Source organism: Lagopus leucura, unplaced genomic scaffold, assembly GCF_019238085.1.
Source record: "Lagopus leucura isolate 7727_CA_CO unplaced genomic scaffold, USGS_WTPT01 Super-Scaffold_100016, whole genome shotgun sequence".
In the NCBI taxonomy this organism is placed as follows: Eukaryota; Metazoa; Chordata; class Aves; order Galliformes; family Phasianidae; genus Lagopus; species Lagopus leucura.
The window spans coordinates 9,274,203-9,301,022 of NW_024962270.1; the positions used below are offsets into that span (position 1 = coordinate 9,274,203).

The 26,820-nt window shown below is 44.3% G+C and overlaps 1 protein-coding gene across 2 annotated transcripts; it reads right to left on the reverse strand.

Moving 5' to 3' along the window:
- Window positions 1-585: 585 nt before the first annotated feature.
- On the reverse strand, window positions 586-25,154 carry LOC122183091 (exocyst complex component 1-like). Of its 2 annotated transcripts, none has more exons than XM_042876855.1 (18): window positions 25,078-25,154; window positions 22,235-22,402; window positions 21,085-21,212; window positions 17,495-17,654; window positions 16,666-16,859; window positions 14,397-14,624; window positions 13,469-13,601; window positions 12,595-12,704; window positions 12,298-12,447; window positions 11,588-11,681; window positions 7,238-7,356; window positions 6,718-6,828; window positions 6,340-6,395; window positions 5,662-5,902; window positions 4,717-4,900; window positions 4,334-4,533; window positions 2,111-2,305; window positions 586-1,911 (listed from the first exon to the last, which is right to left on the reverse strand). In XM_042876855.1, the coding sequence occupies exons 2-18, from the start codon at window positions 22,356-22,358 to the stop codon at window positions 1,756-1,758; spliced, it is 2,583 nt and encodes an 860-aa protein (XP_042732789.1). In that variant the 5' UTR covers window positions 22,359-22,402; window positions 25,078-25,154; the 3' UTR covers window positions 586-1,755. The 2 variants fall into 2 exon arrangements, with proteins under 2 accessions (XP_042732789.1, XP_042732790.1); XM_042876856.1 differs by lacking the exon at window positions 25,078-25,154 and adding an exon at window positions 24,121-24,152.
- Between the last annotated feature and the right edge of the window lie 1,666 nt (window positions 25,155-26,820).

Below are 26,820 nucleotides of genomic sequence, written 5' to 3' on the forward strand. Positions count from 1 at the left end.
GCTTGGAGCTGACTGGGGTGACATACTGCTAAGAATAAAGTAAGAATGTTCCTAGAGAAGTCATGGCAAGCAGTTGCAGCAGGCTCCTTTCCCTGCCTCTTTGCCTCCAGGATTATTTTATGTCATTCAATGTGCTAAGGTCTTACACCCTGTGAGACATTCGCTTTCTCAGGGAACACTGCAAGCTCCCAGGTGCTCCCAGCTGGTAAATGAATCTCTGAGCTAAAGGAGTCATGCTACCAGCCAGCGTAGAGCAACAAGCAATAGCAAAGGAGCCTGAGGGTGAAGCGCACAGCTTTGGACACATTTTTGGATACATCTCTGTGCAAGCAGACTTGTCCAAAGGGGACCTCTATGGCCAGAGGCAGAGTTAGAAATCTACAAAAAATGAATCAGCCAAAAATAGAATGGAGTTTTGAAAAGTCTGAAGCTTGTAAGACCTAACTATCTCTGCAATTTCTGCTCTGCTTTCTACTCCAGATGGCATGATCGAGAGGTTCAGCAGTCCAATAGTGGGACTGGCTGGCAGACAGAGAGACAAACATAGGTAGATGGACTTACCAACCTTCACTAGCAAGTGAAAAATCCTTTTTTTCTTATTTTATTAAAGCAATTCTTACAGGTGCTGTAATACTGACTTTGAGGCCAGACAGTCTTTGAGGGCACTAATAGTCTTTAACAGTTCCGGGACCTCAACCCACACCTACGGGTCCAGGAGCCAATGGAAGCTCAGCTCTGGGCCTTAAAACTTTCTGAGTGATAACATGTTGTCGGTCTCTAGCACAGGCCCTGATGAGCCTCTGCATGGCAATGCACCTTGTCCTGGATCTCGACTCTGTGCTACTACAGACCTGCATGATAAGGGTATGCATCCAGATTCATTAGAACTACATCAGAAGGTCTGATTTACAGGACAAGTGCCATCTGTAAGAATGGACAAGGTCATCCTGGTCAGGGGAGGGAGTGGGGTTGGTTTCACTGCAGAAGACTGCATGGAAAAGGAGACTGACATCTGGGCTAGAAAATGGTCCCTACCTGTTATGATGTTTTAGAGGGTTCTTTGAAATCAGACCATCCGAACAGTGTGATCAGTGCTTTTATTTGCTTTGACTGACACTTTGCACTGAACCAAGCAGTTCAAGGTCTTTAGTATTTTACAGATAAGTATGGATAATTTGTTGGCCTCCAGATCATCAAGATAGGATGCAAGAATTATGTAAATGCCATATTTTTTAAAAACAAAAATATAACATTAAACTGTAACATTCTAATGGAAGGTTTCAAAATAAAATGGGGTAGGAAGAGACCTTTGTTGACAAACCGATTTCCCTGGGAAACTAAAACAGTAGCATTTTCTCCACTCCCAGCGTAGAGCGACTGTGCATGTTCTGACCTGTGGATATAACAACACTGCACACACAGGGGTAGCTTGGTGCATTGAGACCCTTGTGCTTCAGCATGGGTTCACTGTAAAATCTGAGGGTGAATAAAAAGAAGAGAATTCCTGAAGAGATGACTCTCAGTGTTCAGCTATATGTGGCACTGGGCAGTAGTTTGTTGAAGAGGCGCAGCAGGGGCACTAGCTTTGGTGGAAATTTGAGGTTTGGGAGTTTTTTTTCATTAGATGAACAATGATTTCTGAGGTGGAGCTCAATATATCAAATTCCAGCCTGGGAAGGGTTTTACATTAGAGTTTAGCTTCCTACAGGTGCAGCTGCAAAGGATCCCTGAGCTGTTCTCCATGAACATCTTCCTCTACATGCTGGACAGAGTGATGGAGTTGAAGTAGCTTAGCAAATCCTCCATAGTGAATTCCATGGTGATCCCTGACCCCACATAGCAGCATTGGATCAGATCTTCAAATTCTCTGTACTGGCGTAGCAGCTCCTGCTCCATAGCATGCCACACAACCTAGGGAAAAGCAGAACATCAACCTATGATAGCTATATATGAAGGCGGAAGAGTAAGCCATGCATGCTCTGCCATACTAAGGTAGGGCACAGCAGTAGTAAGGTGCTAAGGCATTTCATCACCAGAAGACACTGCGTTGTAGCCCTGAATTCCCCCCCCAGAAGATCATAGCATCAGACACAGATCACACTGCAGTTACCGGAAAAAGGTTTTCCTCTGGGGAAAGACACTTGTGGATTTTTCTGTAGAGGATCTCAAGGGCTCTTTTTACTTCCTTGCCAGGGTATCTTTCAATGACTTTCCTCAGCTCTTGCTTGCTGTAGGCCAGATGGAAACTGATCTCCTCTTCTTTCACCCCCTGAGCAACACGAGCTTTCAACCCTTCAAAGAAGTGCTGGAAATGCAAGGAGACATCAGTTGATGAGGTGCCCTAAGATGGACTTCTGTGCCAGGGCTGAGGCCTGGCTGCTCTCCTCAGTTCCCTCTCTTTGACTGAGCGGAAACAAAGAGATTGCTTGTCTCCTTGGGAAAGCTTTAGGGAATTTCATCTGTTCTACCTTTCCTCCCTGCTCAGCATGTAGGATCCCTAGGTGTTACATTACTGTGGAGCAACGGGATTGCTGAAAAATCACTTGTGCTCCTTGGGACTTCATACAGCTTTGCTCACCAGAAAGGTTTTGAGATGAATGGGGAAGGGATCTGAAAATCTGCTAAAGTGTAAAGCAAGCTCCAGTTTTCTCAGTTCTTCCAGTCTATACTGTGTGGAAACAGGAAAGGTTGGTGCACAGGGAGGTGTTTCAAAAGGATCATATATCCAACCAGGGGCATGGCTGCTGCTTCTAAGAGATCAGGGCTATGCCAACCCAAAATAATACAGACCTCAGCTAGTTTCCAGGAGCAGTGGAGCTTCACAAAATCTCAGCTTGCTCAGTGCAATACAGGTTTTTCTACCTGTGCTTTTGTCAACGTGGAACCCATTGGGACCTCTGGAGATCTCTAGTTCAACACCCTGCTGAAAGCAGGATCACCACTGACTTCAGACCAGGATGCCTTGGGCATTTCTCAAGGTAGATTTTAAGAATCTTCAAGAATAGGCTGTTAAACCTCTCAGGACAGGTTTTTTCAATGTTTTATTATCCTCACAGTGTTTGTTGCTGGTTGTTTTTTTTTCCAATCTAGCTGGAACTTTTCATTTTTTTTCCCCCAAAATTTGTTTTCTCACCATTCTGCTATACAATTCATGGATCTGGTTATGTCTTCTTAGTTACATTCTTGGGTCCCACAGCTAGAGGCAAGATTTCAAATCTGGCCAAATAAAAGCTAAAAAGAGCACTATCAACTCTTCCTTTAATCTATAATACACTCAATAAGCTGTATGCTGTCTCAAGTATCTCTGCTGCAGTTTGTAGTGGAGAAATTCACTAAGTCATAAGGATTTTCAGGAGAAAAGAGATTCCTAAACATGAATTCTTTTCACAAACAGGCATTTGATCCTAGATTACATAGGTGTCTTTGCAGTATTAGTGAATCAAGCTCAAGCCTGATGTGCTGTGTAGGCTGTAAGAGATAGCCGTGCCGAATGTCTGAGCAGTGCACAAAGCACCCTCACGTTACTTTGAGCAATGAAATTGTACTTTCCCTCAGAGAGGAAGGATTTGAAGGTATCGACATATCAGTGCTGAAGGTAGCACGAGATGCCAAACAGATCATTCAGTCAAACCTACAAGGTGTTTGACAGCAAAGACTGGAAACAAATTGAAAGGAACAGGCTCAATAAATAATTCAAATAGAGATGTTTTAGGTCGGTGAGCAGGTTGAGGAGGAGCAGAGCAAGGATGGGTCTTGGGAGCAGCTGCTGTCTCAGAGGAAGGGGGATGCCTGAGTTAGCAAAGCTGTATGCTTTTAGCTCAGTTAACAAAGCAGCCATTCAGGAAGCATGAGGCTGGGCTAGACTTATTGGTCCAGGCAGCCGTGTAAAAAAGAAACTAGCATCTGCCAGCCAGAGGCACGCAACCCAGAGTAGGAGCAGAACAGTGCCTTGCACTGCGGCCATGAGTTGCAGAGGGGCTTCAGAGCTGGCCTCTGCTGGTCCCTTGTTCTTCCAAGGGAAGCTGACACTGAGCTGTACCACAAGAATCAGCAGTAAGTGGTCAGAGAAGGCGTGGGAATTTCAGCTCATGACTTCCTGTACTGTTTATTGTGGTCATAGATGAGTTGCTCCCTTAATCTTATAACACATATCTTAAAACTATATCTTTTAAACCCTTACTAATCTTTGTTGCAAAAAACCTCCATTCCATCCTGTTTTCTAGATTTTCTTTGTTTATTTCTCTCCTTTGGACCCTTCTCAGTGGATGCATAAATTTTGGAAGTGCAGTGACCCTTTGAGATTTGGGCAAGGGTGAAATTATTCTATACTCACATTGAGTTTTTCCAGTGGCTGGCCCAGGGACCTGATGACATATTTCTCCATGTGCTCACTATACCTTTGCTTGGCTTCTTTCTTCTTGCCCTCCAGGCACTGGATCTTCTTTTGGCACAGGAAGCAGTGAACGTGGTGGAAATTTTCCATCATGACCATATCTGTGTTCACCTTCAGGTTTGCTGAGGACAAGCTATTGACTTTAAAAAAGGGACAAATTGGGTACGGAGAGAAGACCCTATGCGATGGGTCAGGAGGGATGATAGACACAGAAGCATTGGCCCATGCAGGTAGTCTGCATGCACCCTGCTCTGCTGGCTCAGCTGGTGGCAGGTGACTCCCAAGGCCGCAGCTGTGTGGTTGCTACCAATATTGGTACTCACTGCTGTTGAAGACACTATCAGCCAATCTGAGGTGTGCCTTGTCCAACTCTGCTCTGCGCTGAGCCGTCCTGAACACCGCCTCTGAGAAATTCACAAACTCCTCAAAGCGGCTCACAGAGGGCAGGATCCCAACCTTCATCTTGCTGGGCACCTTTGCTTCCTCAATCTCTTTGCACAAAGTCCCCTGGCAGCAATACACAGGACACCACATGCTCAGGTGTGACATGATCATCCTACAGCAGGTTAAGACAAAGTCCAGAAAACAAGCAAAGCAGGCAGTTGTGTGCTGCTTTCTCTGTTTACAAATCTGGGCTTGCTGCAACAGTCTGTCTTCATGAATGTCTATAGGAAGACACTCCTTGATTTTCTGGAGGTGGTACACTGTCTCTTAGGCTACGTGGTTCCTTGCTTGGACACAGTCTGCCATCTCACATACACGCACAGCCCCAGGAGCAAAGCCCCGCTGCTATTTTGTGCACTTCTCAAAATTAGGAGCAGACTTGCTGCTCCAGCTCCTGGCAGAAATTCCCTTGACATCAACACATCTTCCCTTGACCTCATTATACTCGGGCCCAGGTTTCTCAGCCAATTCTGATCAGTTCTTGATCGTTCCACATTCTCCTCCCTAGTGCTTGTCCCTGGCTGTGCCCATAGGAGAGAACAATTTGACATGCTGCCTGTATTACGACAGCCTTCCAAGAACTCTACATAGGGAAAACTCCTGCAGTTTCCTCACCCTGATAAGAGGAGACACTTGTGTCCTTTTAGTTTATGGCGCCCCACTTCTCTCAAACAAATAATGAGGGGCTAAGTTCACCCAAACCATAGAGCCAGAACCCTGTTTGTTATAAACCAGCGCTGCCTTCAGAAGTCAGAAGTTCAAAAGATCATGGAGGAGGTCAAACATCACTCATTTCTATTTAACTGACTTTTACCAACACTCACAATGCATTTGTTGAAGCTGCTCTTGGCCAGGAGCAGCATGTTGCCTAGAACAGTGTTGAGGAAGGATGAGGGGAGAGCTGAAGACTTCCCCCACATCTCAAAGATGCAGTCATTCAGGGTAACCAGGATCTGCAGGCAGCTGAATGGGTGGGCCTTATTGCAGACGTCTAGAAAACATCTCAGCTCTGGGTCCAGAGAACTGAAGATCTCACTCAGCAGCTGGGCTGTCTGTTCCTCTGGTCTTAAGAAGAAAAAGTATGCAATTAAACAGGGAGGGACATTGGCACTGTGGCCAGCTGGAAAGAAAAGGGCAAAGCTAAAGGAAGAAAAAATGCTGCCTTCTGTATCACAGCATGTTTATGCTTTGGTCAACCTTCAGCTCTTCCACAGCTCTGCCTAGGGGAGGACATAGAAATGTCCCATTTTGATGTTCAAAGGAAGATTTTTAGTGTTTTTATGCTGACATTTTTTCAAAGATTGGTTTCATAGTATGTTTTCAGTTTACAACCTTGCTAATAAGGAACTAAAACTGGTCAAAATGCAGTGCTTTCCCATGAATCCTCACTTTCCTGACCACCCTTATGCAGCCAACAGTGACAACAAAAATCCATCTATCCATTGTTGAGCAGTCCCTGTCCCATGCCCACATCAGAGCAATGAATCTTATCACCCACATACTGGCTTGGAGGCTTGGCACAAGCAGGATCCTCTGGAGCTGCAGTGCTTCCTTCTTCCTGTAATAAAGAATGAGATAGAAGAAATGATTTTATCCCCTTCTCCCAGACGAATGCTTGAGATCTGGGTTTCATTTCAGCAAAAGTGCTGCTATGCTATGATTTTCCTGAAACCACTGATTAAATTCAATTCTCCTTGTCCCTCAGGAGATCTTGATCTACTGAATCCTGATGCCACTGACTGCTGCTGGAGGGCAGGAGCACAGGATTGCTCACGTATGTTGATCTTTAACAAGGTAAGAGCCATTCCACTGTGCCTGCTGGGTCTTGCATTAACCTGCAGGGAGGACTGGTTTGTGGGTCCGGTGAGGACATAGCTTACCTCCAGCACCTGCAGCTCTGCAGAGTTCTGCCTCAGCTGGAAGAATTTTTCAATGAACAGCTGCTCTGCGATGCAAAGGGGTCGCAGCTCTCTCAGCACTTGCTCCAAGGTCTGCTTAGAAACCATCAGGCATGTTAGAAATCCCTTCCAAAACACTGTACACTGAGACAGATGTCCATGTCCACCTGAAGTGGTATCTATGCCACCACACAGAGAGATGTCAGTGGAGCAGAATATCTCTGCTTCAGCTCCAGGTGCATAGTGCTGGAGAAAGAACCCTGGGATCCTGGAATCACTAAGGTTAGAAAAGATCTCTAACATCATCTAGTTCAAGATATGACATACAGTTCAAGACATACAAGCAGTATTGCCCACTAGCCTATGTCCCTCAGTGCCACATCTCCACATTGCTTTAACACCTCCAAGAACAGTGACTCCATCAGCTCCCTGGGGATGGGTGCAGCACTGGGCACAGTCCCCGTGGGACATGTGAGCCGTTTAGAAAAGTTCACCTCCTTACCTTGATGACGTTGCCTTTGTTCAGTGTGTCCTCCTGATCTTCTCTGCTCCCTGGGAGGCTCCACCGTGGGTTCTGCCTACTCCCCATCCCTGTTGGCTTCTCCAAGCCTTCCTGGAGACCTGCAACATGCATAGCACATTGGTGGCTGATAGGACATCTCAGTGCTTCTCATCACTTTAATGGACTAATGGTGTTTTTTTTTATCCCGATTTTTTGTGTAATTTGGTCTTTTCCTATCAGATTTTTGTCACATTAAGATATGCAGTTTTGTTCTTCTTTTTCCTTTTTTAAAATCTACCTTCTCATCTGTTTCACTTCCATTAATTTCTTCTTGATTCCCTGTGAACATCTCCCTTTTGCTATGAAGGGCTTAGTACCGACTCTTGAGGTCTGGAGAATGAAAAATCTTGGGAAGTAAGAGCATAAATTGGCAGAAAAGCCTGCAGGAGTAGCAGGAGAAATGTTTGTTTCGTATTTTGATTGTAAATTGCTGGTCATAAAATATCCCTGGAGAGGACAGTTGGCTTTTTCAGCAAGTTGCTTTTTACAATCATGAATGTTCATCTGGAAATTAATACACATTTCAAACACTACCAGTTTTTATCACAGCATTTTCTTTGGCTGCCTGGTCTAAGTTGAAGAGAAGTTGAAAAATTTATTTGAAGTGCGCATCAAAACCGTAATTAAATTCAATGGAGGAAATGAATAGCAAAATGTCCTGAGTATTTTCTAATTAATTCTAAAAGTTGGTTTCATTCCACTATCCCCAGAGGTCCTGGGTAACTCAGGCCAGCTCTTGATTTTCTGTAATATCTGAAATATCCTGATTTGAGCCAATACCTGCAGGGCTTTTACCTTTGGAAAGGATTTGTCAGATGTCCTACACGGTGGGCAAGAATGAGAGATGATACGACTGCTCATCACCTCAGCCTTGCAAAAATCATGGGGAAAATTAATGAGCTGCCTCATAATCCTTTTCCTACCCTTACGCAATGGGAGGTGATCATTTCACTCGCTGGAAAGTGGCAAAACCAGGAAAAAATATCTTCCCTCAGCAAATAGGAAAGAGATTTACAAGTCTATGAGTTTTAGTGTGGAAAAGGGAATGAGGAAATGAGAAGATTTAATTAGTGAGTCACAATTAATTATAAAGAGCTTGGGGTTTGCCTTCTAAATTCCCTCCAAATACCAAAACAAGACCGCAAATCATCAGGTGGTATATTTAGAAGTGATCAACACAAATATTCCCTTACAAGGCAGGGAAACCACCCTAGAGACAAGCAAAAGAAAGAGACAGTGAAAGCTAGAGCAAGCCAATTTGGATTGAAAACTGAGAATCCCCAAACCTGACATTAGCAATACCTCTAAGAAGGCAGAAGCAATGTCACCTTTGGAATATATATGTATATATATATATAAATATATATAAAACAGTTACACAGATATATAACTGCAGTAACAGGGTTGTAGACATCCACATGGCTTTCCCTTGTTTAAGTGGGTTTCACACACTGGAGTTTCTCCTGGTACTTTAATAACTCCTGCTTTGTGGGGCTAGTAGGTCAAAGTATTGAAAGCAGATAACTGATCTCACATTCACAAAAGGTTATTAGGCAGGCTGCAACACATGCCCTCTGCTATCTTTTTTTCAACAAATTTGACTTCATAGAGGGCCTCCTTAATAGCCAGGCCATGTTTGCATCTGCAGTATTCCCCTTTTAATGCCTAGGAGACAAAAGGGAGTTGATTTTTTCCTTCTTCCCAACAGGATTGAAGTCCCATTCAGAGCCCCTTAATCACTTTGTAGATAGGCACCAGAGCCTTTCTATCCTGTATATAATCTTGGTTATTTGCTTCTATTTTAATGAAAGCAATCACCCTTCTTCAGGAAATAGGGCTTGGCCACATTATCTTAGAAACCACAGAGCAGTTTGCTTTCCCACTACCAATTCCCCAGGCTGCTTGCTGCCTATATGTTAATTATCTCTTATCAGGAATTCCTGTTTTTAAGCAAGAAAGAGCACATTTCCCCAGGAAACACTGTGTCCATGCATTGAGGAGTGCAGGGTGTGATAGGAAAGTTATCTTCTTTCAGTTATTTTCTTTCAGACTGATCAAGTGGTTGGCAACCCTGCCAGGCAAGGGCTCAAGGCACCTCCAACACTAGCCATTGTGTGACTCTAAAGCCCATCTGCCAGGCTTCCTGGAGGAATGATCAGGATGACAGAGTAGGTTGCAAGAGACCTGTTGCAAAGTTGTCTTTCTTTACAGCTCGTATGAAAGGCTCTCCTTTTTCAAAAAATCCATATCTCAGAGCTATCCTGGGATGATTACTGCAGACTCATTTTATTTTCCTGTTATCTTCTGGCTATAGGCTTTCCTATGTCCTCCAGCATCAGTGACAGTTCACAGCAATAAGTACAGCAGGTTAACAGCGTTGCACACCAATTATTTTCCACCAGCAGTTTGCAGACTGTCCCTCTGATTTTATTGCCTGTTATCCTGCTTTTAAATTACAAGGAGAATAGTGATGTCCTATTGACTTTCACCATACATCTTGTGTTTTAATGCTTTTTATCATGTTATTCTTTTTCTGCTGGATAGTTCTTGATCTTTTTTGCATTTGGTTGGTCGGGGTCTTTTGGGAGCAGGTTGGTGTGGATTGTTTTTCTTCAGTCTAGTGATAATTGTTTCTCTCTTGGCTTCATAGATTGGCACGGAAAAATAGGTTTCTGGTGACTGCAAGAAGTTTTCCTTTAGGTATTCATTTTCTCTGTTTCTTGCAAGATGTCAAAATGGAAAACTTTACTTAAGGATTAGTATCTGAGCATGTGAGAAAATCATAGAATGATTAAGATTGGAAAGGACCTCTAAGATCATCTTGTCCATCAGCCATCAATCCATTCCCACGTGCCCACTGATCATGTCCCTCAGTGCCACATCGACCCTTTTCTTGAACACCTCCAGGAAAGGTGACTCCACCACCTCCCTAGGCAGCCTGTGCCACTTCCTCACCACTCTGTCTGAGGAGAAATTTTCCCTAATATCCAGCCTAAACTCTCCTGTACAATTTAAAGCCATTAACTCTCTTTCTATCAGTTTCCTGGTAGAAGAGACCAACCTCCACCTTACCACAACCTCCTATTTTTACCACTATCCGGCATCTGGATGTTGCAGCCTGGACTGAGAGGCATTAGGGATGTATTGAGGCACAGGAGGGGGACTGAGCAGAACTAGCAGCTGGGTCTGCTATTGCCAAATGGAAGCTGCTGTCAGCGATGCAGACCAGAGCAATGCCGAGTGCTTCAAGGCACAGGAATGCAGTATCAAGCCTGGGACAAGTTCCTCATCACCTCAATGCGCTGAGGTCACCCTGGGAGGACTGCAGTTGGTCATACCACTGCAGGGAGACAGAGCCCTTGGCTGGCTCCTGCAGCCAGCAGCTCTCTTTCCTTCCCCAGGCTTTGACCTCCAGCTCTAGCCAACGTGCATGGTATGTCTCCTGGGCCTGGAGACAAGTGATGGAGTAGGTGTAGAGCTGGAAGAAGACTGGCAAGTGCTCTGATGGACTAAACATAGCATGTGAAGCAGGTTTTGACATTCAAGCTGGGCCAAACTGGCATGGAACTTTCCATTACAGTGCTTTGTTTTTCTGAAGGAAAATGTGATTTCTGTGTAATCAAAAACTTCCAGAGGAGACAGATCAGTTTCTCTTTTTATCTTCAGAAAAACCTGACTGGAATATTTTGAGTCAGATGCAAGCTTTTCTGTTGAAATGATCACCTTGGGACAACACAGCCCCACAGTTGGCTCGCTGTGAAATCATTTTGTTCTCAGTAATATTGCTATGAATACACTCGTGTCTTTAGGGAGAGGTTTGGTGCCATCCCTTTGCAGCGAAAAGTGTCTGAGCAGTTATACTTGCATGAAATATAGACCAGGCATTAGCTGGGCACCCCTACACCCCCCTTGCTAATGACTTAGGACGTTAGACATTCTTGGCAGGGGATTGGTACTGGATGGTCTTTGAGGTCCCTTCCAACACAAGTCATTCTATGATTCTGTCGTGGCATATCTTAGCCACTCACGCATCATTTATGAGCCCTGAAAAAGGAAGATACACAGAAGCTACAGCCCTGGGAAGCAGCTAAGTGATGCTGAATAATACATAGGGCTACTGTTCACATAAAGGCTGCCTGGTGCAAACCAGAGCCAGCTTAGTCGCATCCTGCCAGCTGCAGACTCATAGAGGAGAAGGTAAATTCATGGCACAGGAACACCCGTGATGAGGGATGACTGCAAATAAATCACTACTTAGCAGCACAAAGAACATATTTGAAAATCACTTACTTCCCTTTCTTCTTCCTACCAGGAGGATTTTGGCCTGTTCAAAAAAGGCTTTGATTTCTTTATCATATAGTCTGCTGAGGTTCTGGGCATAGACCTGGAAAGACAAAATAGATTCATGGATTTTCAGAACAGCTCCCATTTCAGAGCTTTTTCTTCAGATATTTTCTAAAGCAAAAGTCAGCAGATGGAAACTGAAACAGGCCTGCTGATCTCAGTGTGTAAGGCCTTTGGAAAAGCATGAACCAGCATGAAAAATGAAAACCAAGCCTCAATGATGTACAAAGAACCCTCTCATTCACTTAACAAAGTCCATATTAACAGATGATGTCAAGGACTTGAAGGGCTTCCCAGAACCCTACGACTACAGCACGGTTGAATGAAACACAGGGTGTGCTACACTAATTTCATTGTTATCATGCACATTTGATAGAAGAACGACAGACGACAAGAAAAAAAGACTAAATTCTGGAATTTCAAACATTTTTCTTAAATACAGTATCTATTACCAAGTCCATATGGGACTACTTTATGTTAAGCACACGTGTACTTAGAATCAAGTGGACAAACTGAGTGGATTCTTTCCCAGAAGTACCAGTTGCTGGGAGCTAACAGGCAGGATGGGTTTGGAGAAACCAAGCTCCCACCATGAGTGAAGCCATTTGATTGATTTGATACTGGTTTGCTGTATTATATCAGTATTTCAGCCATACCTTGGGGAGGTCACAGAATAGCACGGGGCTGGCATTCCTCAGCCAGGCCATGAGTGGGGTGTAGGGCACCAGCTCCTCGTGCTGGAGTCTGTGGCTTGGTGCAGACAGCTTGTTCACAGGCTGTGTGAGAGCAGGAATCTGAGCACTGCCCTAAAGCAATGGGAATGGCAGAAAGTATTGAGTAGAACAGCCTTGAAAAGCTCTGGAAAATAATTGCTTCATAATTCTTGGATTGTCAGTCCTGAATATGTTTGAGAAGCAACAATTTTAAGCCGCTGTGTGAAGAGTGAAGCCCACCTGCTGCTCAAAGATGTTCGTAACGTGACCGATGAAACGGTTTTCGAAGTTCTGCTTGAGTGTTTCAAACATGATCAGCTGCTCAGCCACAGCCTGTAGCTTCCGATAACCTTGAGGTGAACAACAGAAGAGGTGTTGTTGCATGGAGTGGTGTGAGCTGCAGCTGCAGACCAACATCACTCAACACACTGACATGTATAAGTGGTCTTCAAGTTCTGGGACGAATGCAACCCCCCAACGCAAAAGCAACAAAGGGAAGGTTTGCTGTGTTACCACACAAAAAGACACAAGCAGGGAGTTAAAATTTAAGAACAGAATTACAAATTGTTGATCAGCCTGGGCATGGTCAAGGACAAAACCCAGCCTCTCCAGAAAAAAAAAGGCATGGAGTTTCATGCTCAGACCAAGTCCTGTACCTAACAGCTTTCCACCACTTATCCAGTGGATATTGCTACAAGGAATGATCATTTTTCCACGCTCAGGTATGGACTACTGGGTTACCCCAAGATACTAAAATTTCTAAATCTTTCCACCAATTTTTTTTACAAAACAGAGCAGTTGACCTGTTGCACACAGATGGAACACAATGATGTCTTACATCCAGGTATTCAGAAGAGCCATACTAAAGCTTACCATTGAGATTGCCTTAAATTTAATAATAACTGGACCAACTAGTGCCTGAGCCCAGTAATAGATGTCTGCAGACCTGCTGGTATAGCATAGGTGCACCAGCTCTGCCACTGGCAGCACAGATTGGGTTCCTGTAGGAATTAAGCCAATCTCCCTCCCACTTCTCACCAGGTGAAAAAGCAAAGCACTCAGGGATAAGCTGATGTTCCTGCTCTTTGCAGACATAAATCTCTCCTTGCCCTACCAGACTGTATCTGGATGTTCATGCAGGCAGATAATGCCTCTGCTGCAGCAATACAGGCTTCCACTCCACTGGGGCTGGAAAGATCTGCACAGCTCAGGGCCTCGCAGTGCTCCTTGCCAAGGTCGAGGTGGGTCTGAAAAGAAGCCAGAAGAGAGCAGGTGCAAGCACATCCAGCTTGTCATCCCTTCCAGCCCACCTGGAAAGCTGTTGGCTTCAAAGAACCAAGTGCTGCTGCCTCCAGCTCCCTAGCTGAATTTGTCCATCAAGAAGCCTGCTGCTCTGTTCCCATCAAAAGCGTCCCAGTATGGGTTTCAAAAGGGCTGGAAACTCTGGTGGCAGCAAAGTGCAAGGAGGGAGAAAGGAAGCACTAAGAAAACTGCAGCAGCTAAGAATTAAAAATGTCAGTGGTATCGAGGTGAAAGTGAGGACTAACTACACTATTACATCCTAGTTCCAGCATTTTTGGTACACTACTTTTGTAAGTAATTTGCTTTCTCATATGGCATTACACAGGGCTAGGTTCACCTTGCCCATGAAAAGGATTTTGGGGGAGCCTCAAAAGCACTGGATCACAATGGGAGCACTGTGCACCACGATTGCTGCAGCCTATCTGAAATCGTAGGATCATAGAATCATAGAATGTCTTGGATGGGAGGAGACCTTAAAGATCATCCAGCTCTGATCCCCTGCTGTGCACAGGATTGCCAGCCACCAGATCAGGCTGCCCAGGACTCCCATCTGGCCTGGCCTTGAACTCCTCCAACACTGGAGCAGTCCATCTCAGTAGAGTGGTTGTCCCTATTTTATCAGAATAATGTCCCTCATTTCTAGGCCAGAGAAGTTCTATAGCTACAGTTTTCATAGTGTTTGGGGTTCTTGGAGAGTTTCTGTAATAGATTCAACTAGAAGACATTGCAAACCCACATACTGTGAGGAAAAGAATCTCATCCATCAGCTTGGCCTTGTTAGATGTGATGTGATGCAGCAAGGAGTTCTCCTGGTGGATGTGGTCCATCTGCTGCTTCACACTTCCTAGCAGCTCATCATAGACCTGCAAGGTCTCCTCCACTCTGGCCACCTCTGCCAGTGCCTCATCAATGAAGCTCATCAGCTGTGTCACCTGCTTCTCAGAAGAGATGATGGCTTGCAGGTTGGCCTGGGAAAAGGAGAAACAGAGGGCTTCAGTGTCAGCATCAGCTCAGAGCCTAAAACCCTGATGGATATGTGCATGTGCACAAGTATGTCTCGAGTATAGAAACTGAAGGCACTGTTTGCCTCCAGAAGTCTCTCAATGGATGGCAGAGATGCAACCATGTGTTAATTGTTGCTGTTAAGCTCCACTAATTATTAACCACTTCCAAAAGTTAATTGCATCATTTTCAAGACCCAAGTACCATGCAGGATATCAAGGACACAAGCATGGGAAACTGCTATTTTTCTCTCCTTTAAAGGAGAATATCTTTTAAAGCAGAATATCTTTTCAAATATTTCAATTATCTGATTTTTTTTTTTTTTTATTAAATGATGACCAGCAACAGAAGCATCCGCAACCTTGAGTACTCCCCACACTCAGCTTTCTGGTGGAAATGCTAGGAAGGAGAGAAGCAAAGTCTTGTCCTTCTGAATCAGGTTGCCTACCCTCGCACTGATTTAGGAATATGTCTGAAAACAGATTTCCTGCACAGGAAATGTGCACAGATGCAGTTGAGCATCTATATTTATTGTATCAAGGGGTTTTTCTACTTCAAACTCCTATTGCATTGCTACTGGGATAAAGATGAGCTCCAGGTATAGAAATGGCACATGCAAGAAGTTGGAGCATCACAGAAGTGTTCCTGGAATGCGTGTAAGCCATTCTGAAGCCTCCACCTGGATCTTGAAAGTGGGGCTTGCTGGTTCTTGATACTGCTCAGAAAGCAACAACAGTGTGCAGGATCTACAAGGGAGCAAACAGTCCTGCTGCCAGACTGCTGCCTTCTAGCTGCACACCAGGGATGTTCACATAGTATTAAATGCTCCTCAATCCCATCCACAACCCTCCTACCATCCTGACACCACTTTGCCTTTGGATTATCTCATTAGAGCTTAATTGAGCTGCAGGGGGTGGCAGAGCATCATGGTAGCACTGCTGGCACAAGGGCCCGTGGAGCATCTTCACTTGAGCAGTGGTACCATGCTCCTGCTAGACAGCAAACAACATTGCTGGGATCCCAGGGGTATTTAGGGATACTCTGTATGTGAGAATCAGGCCTTCCAGATGCCCAGCCGTGCTCTCCTTCCCCCCGAAGCTGATAAGAGCTCTCTGAAAGTGGGTACAGTGTTTCACAGTCCCCAGAAGGTCTGGGCTAGCAGAGGCTGATTAGTGCTGGAAGAAAAACACAAGGTGCTATCACTGGGATGTGGGGGAAAAAATGTTTAAATATATGCATGTGCTAGCCTAACTTGCTGGTATTAATTATCCTCAATATCATAGATTAAGCTTTAGAAATAGAAACATCTCAGTAATTAATTTGTATTAAAAATCAGCAATGTTTATTCATTAGAGGGCATTAAAGTAATGTATTCAACAGTGCCTTTCATCTCAAAGAGCTTAACAGAGTTTTATTAACTGCCCTCGCAGTGTATTTTACAGCTGGGAAATGGAGGCACAAAGTGCCTGTAGGAGAGCAAGCAGGAACAGACATCAGGAGTTCCATTTTCCAGATTAACTACTTAACTTTCCAAGCATAAGTCATACAGAGACACAAATTGGGAATACAGCAGCTATTGGAGCTGAAGGAGGTTGAGTTTAGAGTTTGTGGCTCCTAGTATGTTTCAGAATATTTCCTCAACCAGAAGGAAATTCTTCACTCAGAGGGTGGTGAGGCCTCTGAGCGGCACCCCATCCCTGGAGGTGCTCAAGGCCAGGTTGGATGGGACCCTGGTCCCCGATCCAGTGGATGGTAACCCTATCTATGGCAGGGGGGTGGAACTGGATGGTCTTTGAGGTCCTTTCCAACCTAAGACACTCTGTGATTCTGTGGCTTGTTCACTGTGCACCACAGCCATCCTTCTGACTTCTGTGTGAGACATCAAGATGACTTTTGGGCTGAGTGCTTCTAGCAAATGAAGGAGTTGTCAATACCCAGTGACCCAACCCAGTGCTCCTGCAGGCTAGGAACCGTTTTTTCTGTTGAATGACAGCCCTTGTCCCTCACCTCATCCAGCACATGAAGATCCCTGCTTAGCTGCTCTGCAAAGGCTATGGAGTTGTTTACAAGGGGCTCATGCTCCTCCATTAGCTTCAAGACATCAGCAGCTTCCTTCGGTGTCATCTCCTGGTACACACTGAGTTCCTCCTGGTTCTCAGTCTTCACAGTGTCCCTCCTGTCCTCCTGCAGCCCTTGTCTCCCTGCGTGGACAAGAGAAGATGTAGATATGGCCAAAGCTGTCTCATTATGCCATTAGCCCTGTTGTCATTTGTAACACCAGATTGGACTCGTGAGACCTCAATGACATGAATCCAGCCGTCTCATTCTACTAGAATAACATAGCAACATAGAATAAGGAAAGTCCCACGGGTGAGATAAAGGAAAACCAACTTCCTAAGGGAAAAAATGGATATCTGACGTTTGGTTCAGTTCTGGCTGTGGTTTTTCCTTGCTCACTTCTCTAGGACTCTGTGTAGGAATGTGTTGATGCTATACAAATTTAAAACAAATTTCAGGGGTGAATAGACTTATTTCTGTCAACTGTGCAGATAGTTGTGGATTGTATACTAAAATTGATGTTTGTGCCTGTATTTCTTGATGTCCTGCTGGGGAATGTTGCCAGGTAGGCAGCCAGTCTCCCCCTGGGCTTTTGCTAGTAGCACTTTACTGCTCATTTTACACAACTCAGACTGCAAGGCAGCATCTTTGAGAGGCCATCCAAAATCACTAGAAGCCAAAAGCATGCAAGGATCAATGATAGAGGTGTATAGTGATGATGATGAAAAAACAAACAAACAAAAATCAGTGCTGTAAACGTGACAAATAAATGAATTACCTTCCACTGAATAGGAGTGGACATTCACAAATGTGATAGCACTGGAGAGAAATCGGTGGTTCAGCTTCCACAAGCATCTGATAAAGGTTTTCTTCTCATCAAAGCTGCTAGCAGTCCACTTGTAAATCTTATCAAACTGCAGGTCAAAATCCAAGTTCACCTACATGTAAATAATTAATTACTTCATCAATTAGACACCATTTACTTCATGATGTACACTTAACACAGGTTATAGTCCATTTTAACGACAGTACTGAATGTTGTGAAAACACCTTGTGCGCTAGGAGGAAAAATGCATACGGAATCACAGACTTATGGAATCTACCACTGGATGTTCTGACACCACCGTATGGTGAGGCACTTTGCAAATAGTCACAGACATCATAGAAGCACTGAAATAACAGCATGCATAGTAGTTCTGACCCTGGAAAAGGATACTGAGACACTCAGAATAGTCAGACCAGGTAGTCAACCAGCCCTGGTATACTGCTGCAGCACACTGATTTATTTTCATATTGCATAAATCTCTCACCTCTTACTGCAGGTTTTGGTGGATTAACACTGATGAATTTTGACAGCGGCCACCAGCAGATGCTTGGGAGAAAAGCATTCAAAGCCCAAGGCCAGCATTGTATTGCCTTCAGGACTGCCTGGCAGCCTCCAGCAGCCCATGACCTAGCAACTCACTGAGGTTGTACCCACAGCACTTTGTTTAACAACCCTTGAAGGACCTACTGTCCCTGATTTCCTAATGGTTCATGCACACATCACCTCGTATCTCCTAATGACCTTCTGTCTTTCCAGGAAGGGCAGGACTAACCCTTCAAGGCCAGCTTTTGAATTGTATGTTCTCCTTACTAAATGGACAGATGTGTGGTCAGAAAGCAACACTCTTCCACATCATAGTGACCGTGGGAGCATTTTTACTTCTTGCTGGAAGAAGAGCACCCCTAGCACTTCTCCATGTGGTTTTCATCCACATAAGGGTCAATATCTCTGTATGTATTCCCAGTGGATGTAGTCTTATAGATGAAGAACTACAGCCATTCAGGAGGTTTTATTTGCCTCTGCAGGATATATGTGCGTAGAGAGAATGAGGGTGATTGCTAAACTAGAAACCATCCCACAGAAAGAAACTCCTTCCTGCTCTGTCTCATTAGCTCTTAGCACAACCTGGTCCCATCTGCTGGAGAATTCAGAAGCTATGCTTGTAATTACTGATATTAAACATCATAACAGGTGCAGAATCTGTGAGGATTCACTCAGTCCCACAATGTTTAATAGTTGCTTTCTAAACACCTTGCGGCAACGTTTCACACCCTGCAATGCTCTGCAGCAGCCCCTGCAATGATGCAGAGCAGTGATGTCTGGGGAGGATTTACAGCATGCATGGTTTATAGCGTGCCTTATGAGGAGCTACTAAAGCAGGGAGACAGCTGTTAATCGCTTCATAAATATTAATACTGTTTTGGTCAAGGGAGCTGTAGATTTCAGCATCTCTGGACTTGCAATGTCAGGATTTTGCTGGTGCCAGGGATCCCAGCACAGCAGAGCAGACAGATAACCAAGCTCTGCTGTATGCTCTGAGCATCAGAACCATGGGCTGGGGTCAGTGCTGCCAGACAGAAAATCCACATCTGCATTCTTATGGACCTGCCAAGTCATGCGCTGATGCAAAGTCTGTGCTGATTTCAGCACTGGGCTGCAGTGGGGATCTTGCTGTCATCCCCATGTGGGACCGTGGGCACTTGTGCAGCAGCTTCATCTTGGCAGTGGTTCCTATTCTAGTAATAACAGGGTCAATTCTGGTTGCCAGTGCTCAAGAAAGTTGAATTCAGCCTACGAGAGGTAAAGAAGAGGGCTCCAGTCCTGATGGATGGAGTAGAGGAGTCAACACAGAAGAGGAGAATACGAGGTCGTTCTGCTTAGCCTGCCCACAGGAGTCATAGAATCATTAAGACTGGAGAGATACACCAAGACTGTGTAGTCCAACCATCAATCCATGCCTGTGACTTCACTACACCAGGTGCCACTTCGACCCTTTTCTTGGTCATCTCCAGGGAAAGTGACTTCATAACCCCCCTGGGCAGCCTGTTCCACTGCCCACCACTCTTTCTGAGAAGAAATTTTCCCTAATATCCAACCTGAGCCTCCCCTGGCACAACTTAAGGCCTTTGCCTCTCATCTTTTCAAAGGAAGGTTTATAGGAGAGGTGACTGCAATCTAAAATTACATCTGCAGAGGAAAAGAGCTGTGTGATCTAAAGGACAGGTGCAGCACTAGGAATGGGATGCTGTGAGCAAGAATCTAGGGATCTAAGTCATAGGAAGGCTTTAGCTATCAGGGCAAACAAGTTCTTGATTTGCCTCCCAGTAGGAGGTGACTGAAAAATACACAACGGCTGTAAAATAGGGTACAATCCATTTATCTTGTAAAGGGGAAAGGACTGGCAATCCAGGAGGTATCTTCTAACTCACTCCTCAGCAGCCAAAGCACATTAGACAGGATGACAGCATGTATTTTTTCATGCGCAGGGAGATATAAGACATTGAAAATATCAGGTCAGTTTTAACCACAGGATCAAGATGCCCTGCAAACCTGCATGTGTTATTTGCCTTTCAGACAAACTGTGCAGATGTACTTTATTTGCCCTGGATATAGAACTGGAAAGCTGCTCTTTTTCTTATTTATTTCTATGCTTGTGAAGACCCAGGCACTGCAGCAAGGCTCCTGGAACATTCACATTAATAAAAAGAACTAATTTTAATAACTTTAACACCACTCTGCCAGCTCTAGCAGCAGAAAGGGAATATCTTGTCCATTCTTCCTTTTCAAAAAATCTTCATGTCCCCCTAAAAGCACAGACTCATGCATGCTCCAGCTCCCTATAATACTCTGTAGATGTCTCCACTTTATCTTTAAACACTCCATGCAAATGTTTGTCAAGATCCTTTGACAACATAAATCAACAGATAAGTCTGAGTACATTTTCTGCAAGTGCTGGCGATCTGGCAAAAGCACTGCAGCTGTCTCTTTAGGCTTGGTGCTGCTGCAAAGAGCTTCAGGAGATGCCCCAACTGGGATTACAGTTCCAGGGCAGTTTCCCATTGATTTGGTTGGAAATTGTGTCAATGCAACGGTCAACAATTCATTGCTCACCTTACTTGAGGATTTAACTAGCCTGATTTTTCCCAACAAAAAGAGAGGATGACTCAGGAGGGAGGACATCATTTCAGCCTCAGTCTCTTTGGCACGTATATCTCCATGAAAGAGGAGAACAAGAAATCCCAAGGCAGAATGGAGGAACCATGCACAGATAGAGAGGCCTCAGCTCACCATACTCTGGGAAATGGCTGAGAGGGAAGGCAGAGGGCTTTGAGATTTCTTTCTATGGAGGTTATTTCCCCCAAATTAGTATCACTCCTAGATTAGGTAAGAGACCCTCTCGCTGCTCTTTTCTACATTCAAATGAATGGACAAAGGACCTAAACCTCCCTATGGATCCTGGCACGCGTCTCTCTAGTTTCATACTCATTTCTCTCCCCTATGATCAGTTCTGTTCTTCATCACAAAAGGAAAATCATTCTTACCTGATCAAGACTTTTTCCATCCACGAGCTTCAGCTCTGCTAAAGGCCACCTGTATGCCATCTTGTACTGCTCTGCTCGGTCTACCTTGACCTTCACCAGAAACGGCTGCATTGGCCTAAAGGCATCCACTGGCAATGAGGGACAGGAAAAAAAAGAACAAACCCTCACAGTGTTATTATAAGCCCACTACACAACTGCACAATGTGAGAGGACAGACAGACACTGATTGTGCATTCTGGCTTCCATGAATGCAGTATGGAGATATGCTACAAGGCTTTTGATTGAACATTTTACAAACTGGAAGTTCTCTCTGGGGACTAAGCCAGATTACTTTGAATCCAATGGAGAGATTCCCAATAATTTCTAGAAGTTGTAAATCTGGCCATGGTGCTGTGTGTAACACATAAGTAATATTCCAGCAAGGTCCACAGGTGATAGGAATGTGTTCCCCTATTTCCATAGGATTTATAGTGGTTACATGCCATGTTGCAGTCCCTACCACAGGGACCAAAATCACTGCCTTATTCGAGTAAAACCTGTGCTAAGATGAAAACCTGTGCTCCCATAAAAATTCAGTTCCAATACAAATTAGCTCACAATCTTATCTTGGTTCATCTGGGTTGGATTCACTCATTCTGGCTATGATTTAGGTCTCCCATCTGATCCAGATATCTTCAGAAGGGAGACATGGACTGCTACATGGGTAAGACATGGTTTTTGGATGATACTTGTAGTGTAGTTGAATCACACCTTGAAGATATTCCTCCTGCCCTCCATTGATTACAGAAGGAATTAAAATATGTCATTTAGACCAAATACTGTAGCTAATGGTGTTGGAAAGTAATCCTATAGTAGGTGGCTGTGCTATCTAGAAGCTTGTGGGCAAGAAAGTATCTTCCCTGCATGTAAAAAAAATCACTCTTACACTCTTACACTAACCACTCTTAGGTGCTGTAGAGTGATGATGCAACCAGAAATGCATGCATGGACAACAGGAGATGTTGTGTTAGAAAATGTTTGTTGCTGAGCTCTAATAACAGATTTTATTCAAATGGCAATAAAAGTAATCTTTCGTTGATGGAGGGAGAGCTCCATGAAACCACCCAGGGCTTGCAGCTCAGCCTGTCTCTTATCACACCGGGGTCCTTACCCACTACACAGAGAACGGACATCTTCTTCTTCTTCCCCGTCTTCCAGACACTAATGGCTTCCAGCAGCTTCTTGTTCTGTGGGTTGAACACCTCTTTTTCCAGTGAGCTCCAAAGAGAAGCCATGGTGAGATGTGCATGCAATGGCTCTACTGTGCTTGTGGTTCCTCCTGGAAGGAAAAAAAAAAAAGGCAGAGAGCTGATTCCCACATCTCCTGGCACACTGGTGAGATACATTCCCCCTACACTAATTTCCTGGATAAGAGCCTCTGTTTTGCAGACAACATGAGTGTTAAGTAATGTTATAAACTTGAGAAGTTCATTCTAGGGCAAGCAGGACACTGCTGTGCATCCTGCACACAGTGAAATTGTATCCCTGTTCAAACCATCACTTGGGAGGTACGCATTAAATGTAAGGTATAGTTTAATTCATTCTGGAAAAAAGGACTATAAAGCTCACATTTCCCCATGCTCCAGAACATTGCCCAACATATTCATTCACTGACAAAAGTGAACGACACAAAGGCCTATTACTCATCTGCTATATATGTATTTATCAAGAATAACTCCATTCCAACCAGGATATGTACCAGGGCAGGCTGCTCCCATACATGGCCCTGCTGAAGTGGGAAGCCATCCAAATTACATCTGCTCTGAGAGTTGCTGTATAGCACATTGGAGCTTGGATATATCAACATTTCCAAGAACTAAGGATGGTCAAAGCAGAGTTTAAAAATAAATAGAACTGCAAAGTTCCAGAGCAGCCAACAGCTATTTGCTCTGATATACTGTGCATTGGATAGCTAAGCACTTCCATAAGAAAATACAAGAGATAATTCTTCAAAAAGAAAACTCCTTTGTTCAAAATCATCATAGCATCTTGAGCCACAGGACTTTGTCCATGGGCAGACAAACAGAATAATAGCTAAAAGCAATTCATGGCCTGGTAATTTTTATCAGACCTAAAACTCTTGGAGCTGTATTCCTCCCCACTATCAGGGAGGAGGTGTCAATTCATGTCTGTATAAACATGGGGAAATAAGCAGCAGTTATATTATGTTCCTTGAATTGGTGGTGAGAAAATAAACACAGTGGCTATGGCTAAAAAGTTACACTTAATGCAAATATTTTGGTAAGAATTAGGAATAAATGACAGCCTGCAGGAAAACAGTAACATTCAGAAAACTCACTGCTACCAAAATTTATGAGTTGCTTGGTGATACATTGAAACAAATGGAACCTCCAATAACTCCCTTCCTTAGTGATGGGGATTTCAGCTCAGCCACAGAGTCAGCAAGCTTGAAATCACATCCGCAATTATTAAAACCCTTTTCTTCTGTGGCTGTGACCAAAAAAAAAAAAAAAAAAAAAAAAAAAAAGGAGCTAGAGAGAGAGAGAGGGAGAGAGAGAGAGGGAGAATTTGCTGCTAAAATAATTCTACTGCCGCAGCATCTCTTTGAATGCAATCCCTCTTGGGTGTTTTCTTGTTTCCTCAATCCCCATCAATTTTCCAACCTCTCTGATGGCATTGACCTCCAGAGACAGGGATGGCAGCTCCAGACCCAACCCTGGTGCTTTTAAGCTCACTAACACATTTATAATAGCACTTGAGTGGCAGCTGAAGGCAACTGATTGAAAGCCAAAGCAATGGAGGGCTCGCTGCTGGCTGATACCCTGATGCAGAAAGTACAGTCCTTTCCACCAATGTAACTGAATAGTTACATACTCTGTGGCCAAGCCACTTAACCCCCATTTCCTACAGAGCACCAGAAATACTTAAAATCTTGGTGAAACCTGGAGATTTGCACTGAGGCTGACATTGCCCATCCAGGCAGCTGGCAGAAGAGAGGAGAGGGTTAGTGAAAGGAAAATTGTTCAAAGAATTTACCGGCCACGTCTTGCTGAGGATGAACTGTGGGATTTCAGTCGCAAAAGAGTCTTAGGACAGGAAACTGCTGGTAAAATGAAAGCTTGAAGAGAAAAACAGGAAGCCTGAAAAACCTGAGTGAAGCCCATGAGTGGGTAGCTTGAGGTCAGGGCAGGAAATCACTCATGCAAATGTCAAGATCTGCAGAAAGCAGGTGCAAGCAAAGCATCAGAGCAGCTGGTGGTGAAGTCTTTTTGACTAAAAGCAAAGCAAAACAAAATGGCCCTCCATTTCCATTTTGCTTCTCTATTAAGTCGAAGTGCCAGATGAGGAACAAATGCAGTTCAGCTCTTTGTCTCCTAATTCTTCCTCCTTCAACAAAAGGTCTCAGAAATTTGAAGAAGATTTAGGAACCAGCCACAATAGTAATGGCACATTATGTGTCTTCATTGGTCAAGACAACTGAAATTCATGATTTAACTTTAAGCATAAAGGAAGCTTCATGCTGCATTCTTGGGATGTGCTTGAATATGAAGTAATGCACAGAATCATAGAATCATTAAGGTTGGAAAAGAGCCATTAGATCATCTAGTCCAGGCATCAACCCATCACCACCATGCCCACTAGCCATGTCACTCAATGCTATAGCTGCCATTTTCTGTAACAACTCCAGTGGTGGTGACTCCACTGCCAGTACATCACATTCTGAGAATAAATTTTTCCTGACATCCAACCTGATCCTCCCCCAGATCAACTTAAAGTCAGTGCCTCTCATTCTAAGTCAGGTCCTGTTGAAGCCAAGAGAGGGAAGGCATTTGGAGAAGGCATTGATGCAGATGTTAGCCTGGAAAAAACTAAGGTCTATGCTCAAGGAGACATAAGCAATAATCCAGAGAACATCCAGAGCCAGGAATAAGGATCTGGAAAGAGACGTGCAGAAGCAGTCCCAGTGTCTAGCTGTAGAGCAGCAAATGATACCTGAAGAACCACTTTCAGGGTTCCTTTGGAAAGGCTGATTCTTCCATCCATCCTCTGTGGTGCTCAGGTGGGGAGGAAACCTGGTGTGTTCTTTTGGTGGAAGCGTTTCAGAAAAAAAGAGAGCTCAGTGTTTGCCTAATCCCATGGCCACAGCCTGAGAAAGGAATGCTCTAGACCTGGCTCACGTGATCTTCATCCTTGACTTCAGGAACTGCATCGTTCCCTGTGTTTTGGATGCACCTGGGGTTTGAACCATTGGCAGGTTGATGGGCAACATGAAGGCCTTCACCTGGTACCAGGAAACACCTGGAAACCACATGATTGAAGTTTGCAGGCCTGAGCTAGAAGGAGGGCAGACCAACCCATCTTGTGCATAACCTGCATTTTGTCTTAAGGTTTATCTTCAGACCCAAGTTTGGCAGACCTAAACATACCCTGCTCCCATTGAGCAACCCTGATCATTCACTGAGAGGCTCTGTTCCAAACCACTGCACCAGCGTGTGTGTTTCACTGTAACTGACATACACCCATGCTGTACTTCTCTGCCTGCAGGAAAGCTCAGCATAAAAAAGCAAATCACTGGGAATAAGCAGTGACTTAATTGAATTATTCATTTACCAGGAGCTGATGGGGACAGGGATACTGCGAGTCACAGCCCACTGTGACCTGTGATCATCTCTCCTTCTCCTGCATGTAATAGTGGCATCAGGGCTGTACACTGCTGAGGTAACAGAGGTTGTGAAAGACTCTGAGGTGTCTGAATATCTGTGTGCCAAGCACAACTGAGTAAGTGACACTCCTGCTGTGTTTTGTGCCTTGCTAAAACAGCTTACTTAATTTGTGAGCTCCGAGGACATTATGTGCACTTTGGAAGGTAAAATAGATGGAGCAAAGAGAGAAAAGAGAAAAATAAGATCACACTACTCAGCAGGACTGCATTTCCACAGCATCATTTACTGCGAGACAGTAAAGATGCTATGCCAGGGCTTCCATTCATGATTTTGCATTGTCACTACAAATAGTATTTCCATAAAATTAAAAAAAAAAAAATCCATGACAAAACTTCTCAGCTTCTTGCTGCTCACAGGGCGGATTGTCTCTCCTCCAGCCAGCTGTGTACAACTCTGTTATTATTCATGAATGTTGCAGAAGCAGCAAGGGTGGAGGGGGGAGGGAGCTTTCTATGCGTGAATGCAACAGTGGAGAATATCTCACCCAGCTGCAGACAGGCATACAAGCCCCAGTTGCACCAGGAATAGGGAGGGTTTTAAGGAGCTAAAGTAAAATTCCAGGAATAATGCAGGAAAGAAGGAATTAGCATAGGCTTGCTGCTCTGCCCAGGCAGAAAGCTGCTCTGTAGCACTGCAGTCTCTGGCACCAGCACCCAGACAGAGCATTCCCCTGGATTATTTCCCTGGAGTGTCATGGCTGATGTAGACACTGAGGAATCAAAGTCTGTATTTTAAGCAGAGAATACAGCAAGCTTTCTGAAGGCTGGGGAAGCAAAAGCAAACAAACCTCAGAAACACCAAGCCTTGCTGGCATGCACTTCCCTGCTTGCATCTGTGAGCAGGATGAAGCAGCTGTAAGAGTGATGCAAATGGCCAATTAATCTCAATTGCTGCAGACTCTTAATCCTAATGAATTACTTCTAAAAATGCAGGGTGTATTTAAACAGCTTTCACGCAAGGAGAAATTAGGAAATTGCATGTCCAAGTGAGCTAGTAAGGAAAGGGGAAATAC

What these genes read in the sequence shown, in the direction of transcription:
- LOC122183091 (XM_042876855.1), bottom strand. Translation starts at nt 22,358, where the DNA reads ATGGCTTCTCTTTGGAGCTCACTGGAAAAAGAGGTGTTCAACCCACAG. An exon ending in ATCTTCATGTGCTGGATGAG is followed by an intron (nt 14,625 to 16,665) that starts GTGAGGGACAAG and finishes TCCTTTTCCCAG; the next exon opens with GCCAACCTGCAAGCCATCAT. An exon ending in TATTCTGTGACCTCCCCAAG is followed by an intron (nt 11,682 to 12,297) that starts GTATGGCTGAAA and finishes TTGTCTTTCCAG; the next exon opens with GTCTATGCCCAGAACCTCAG.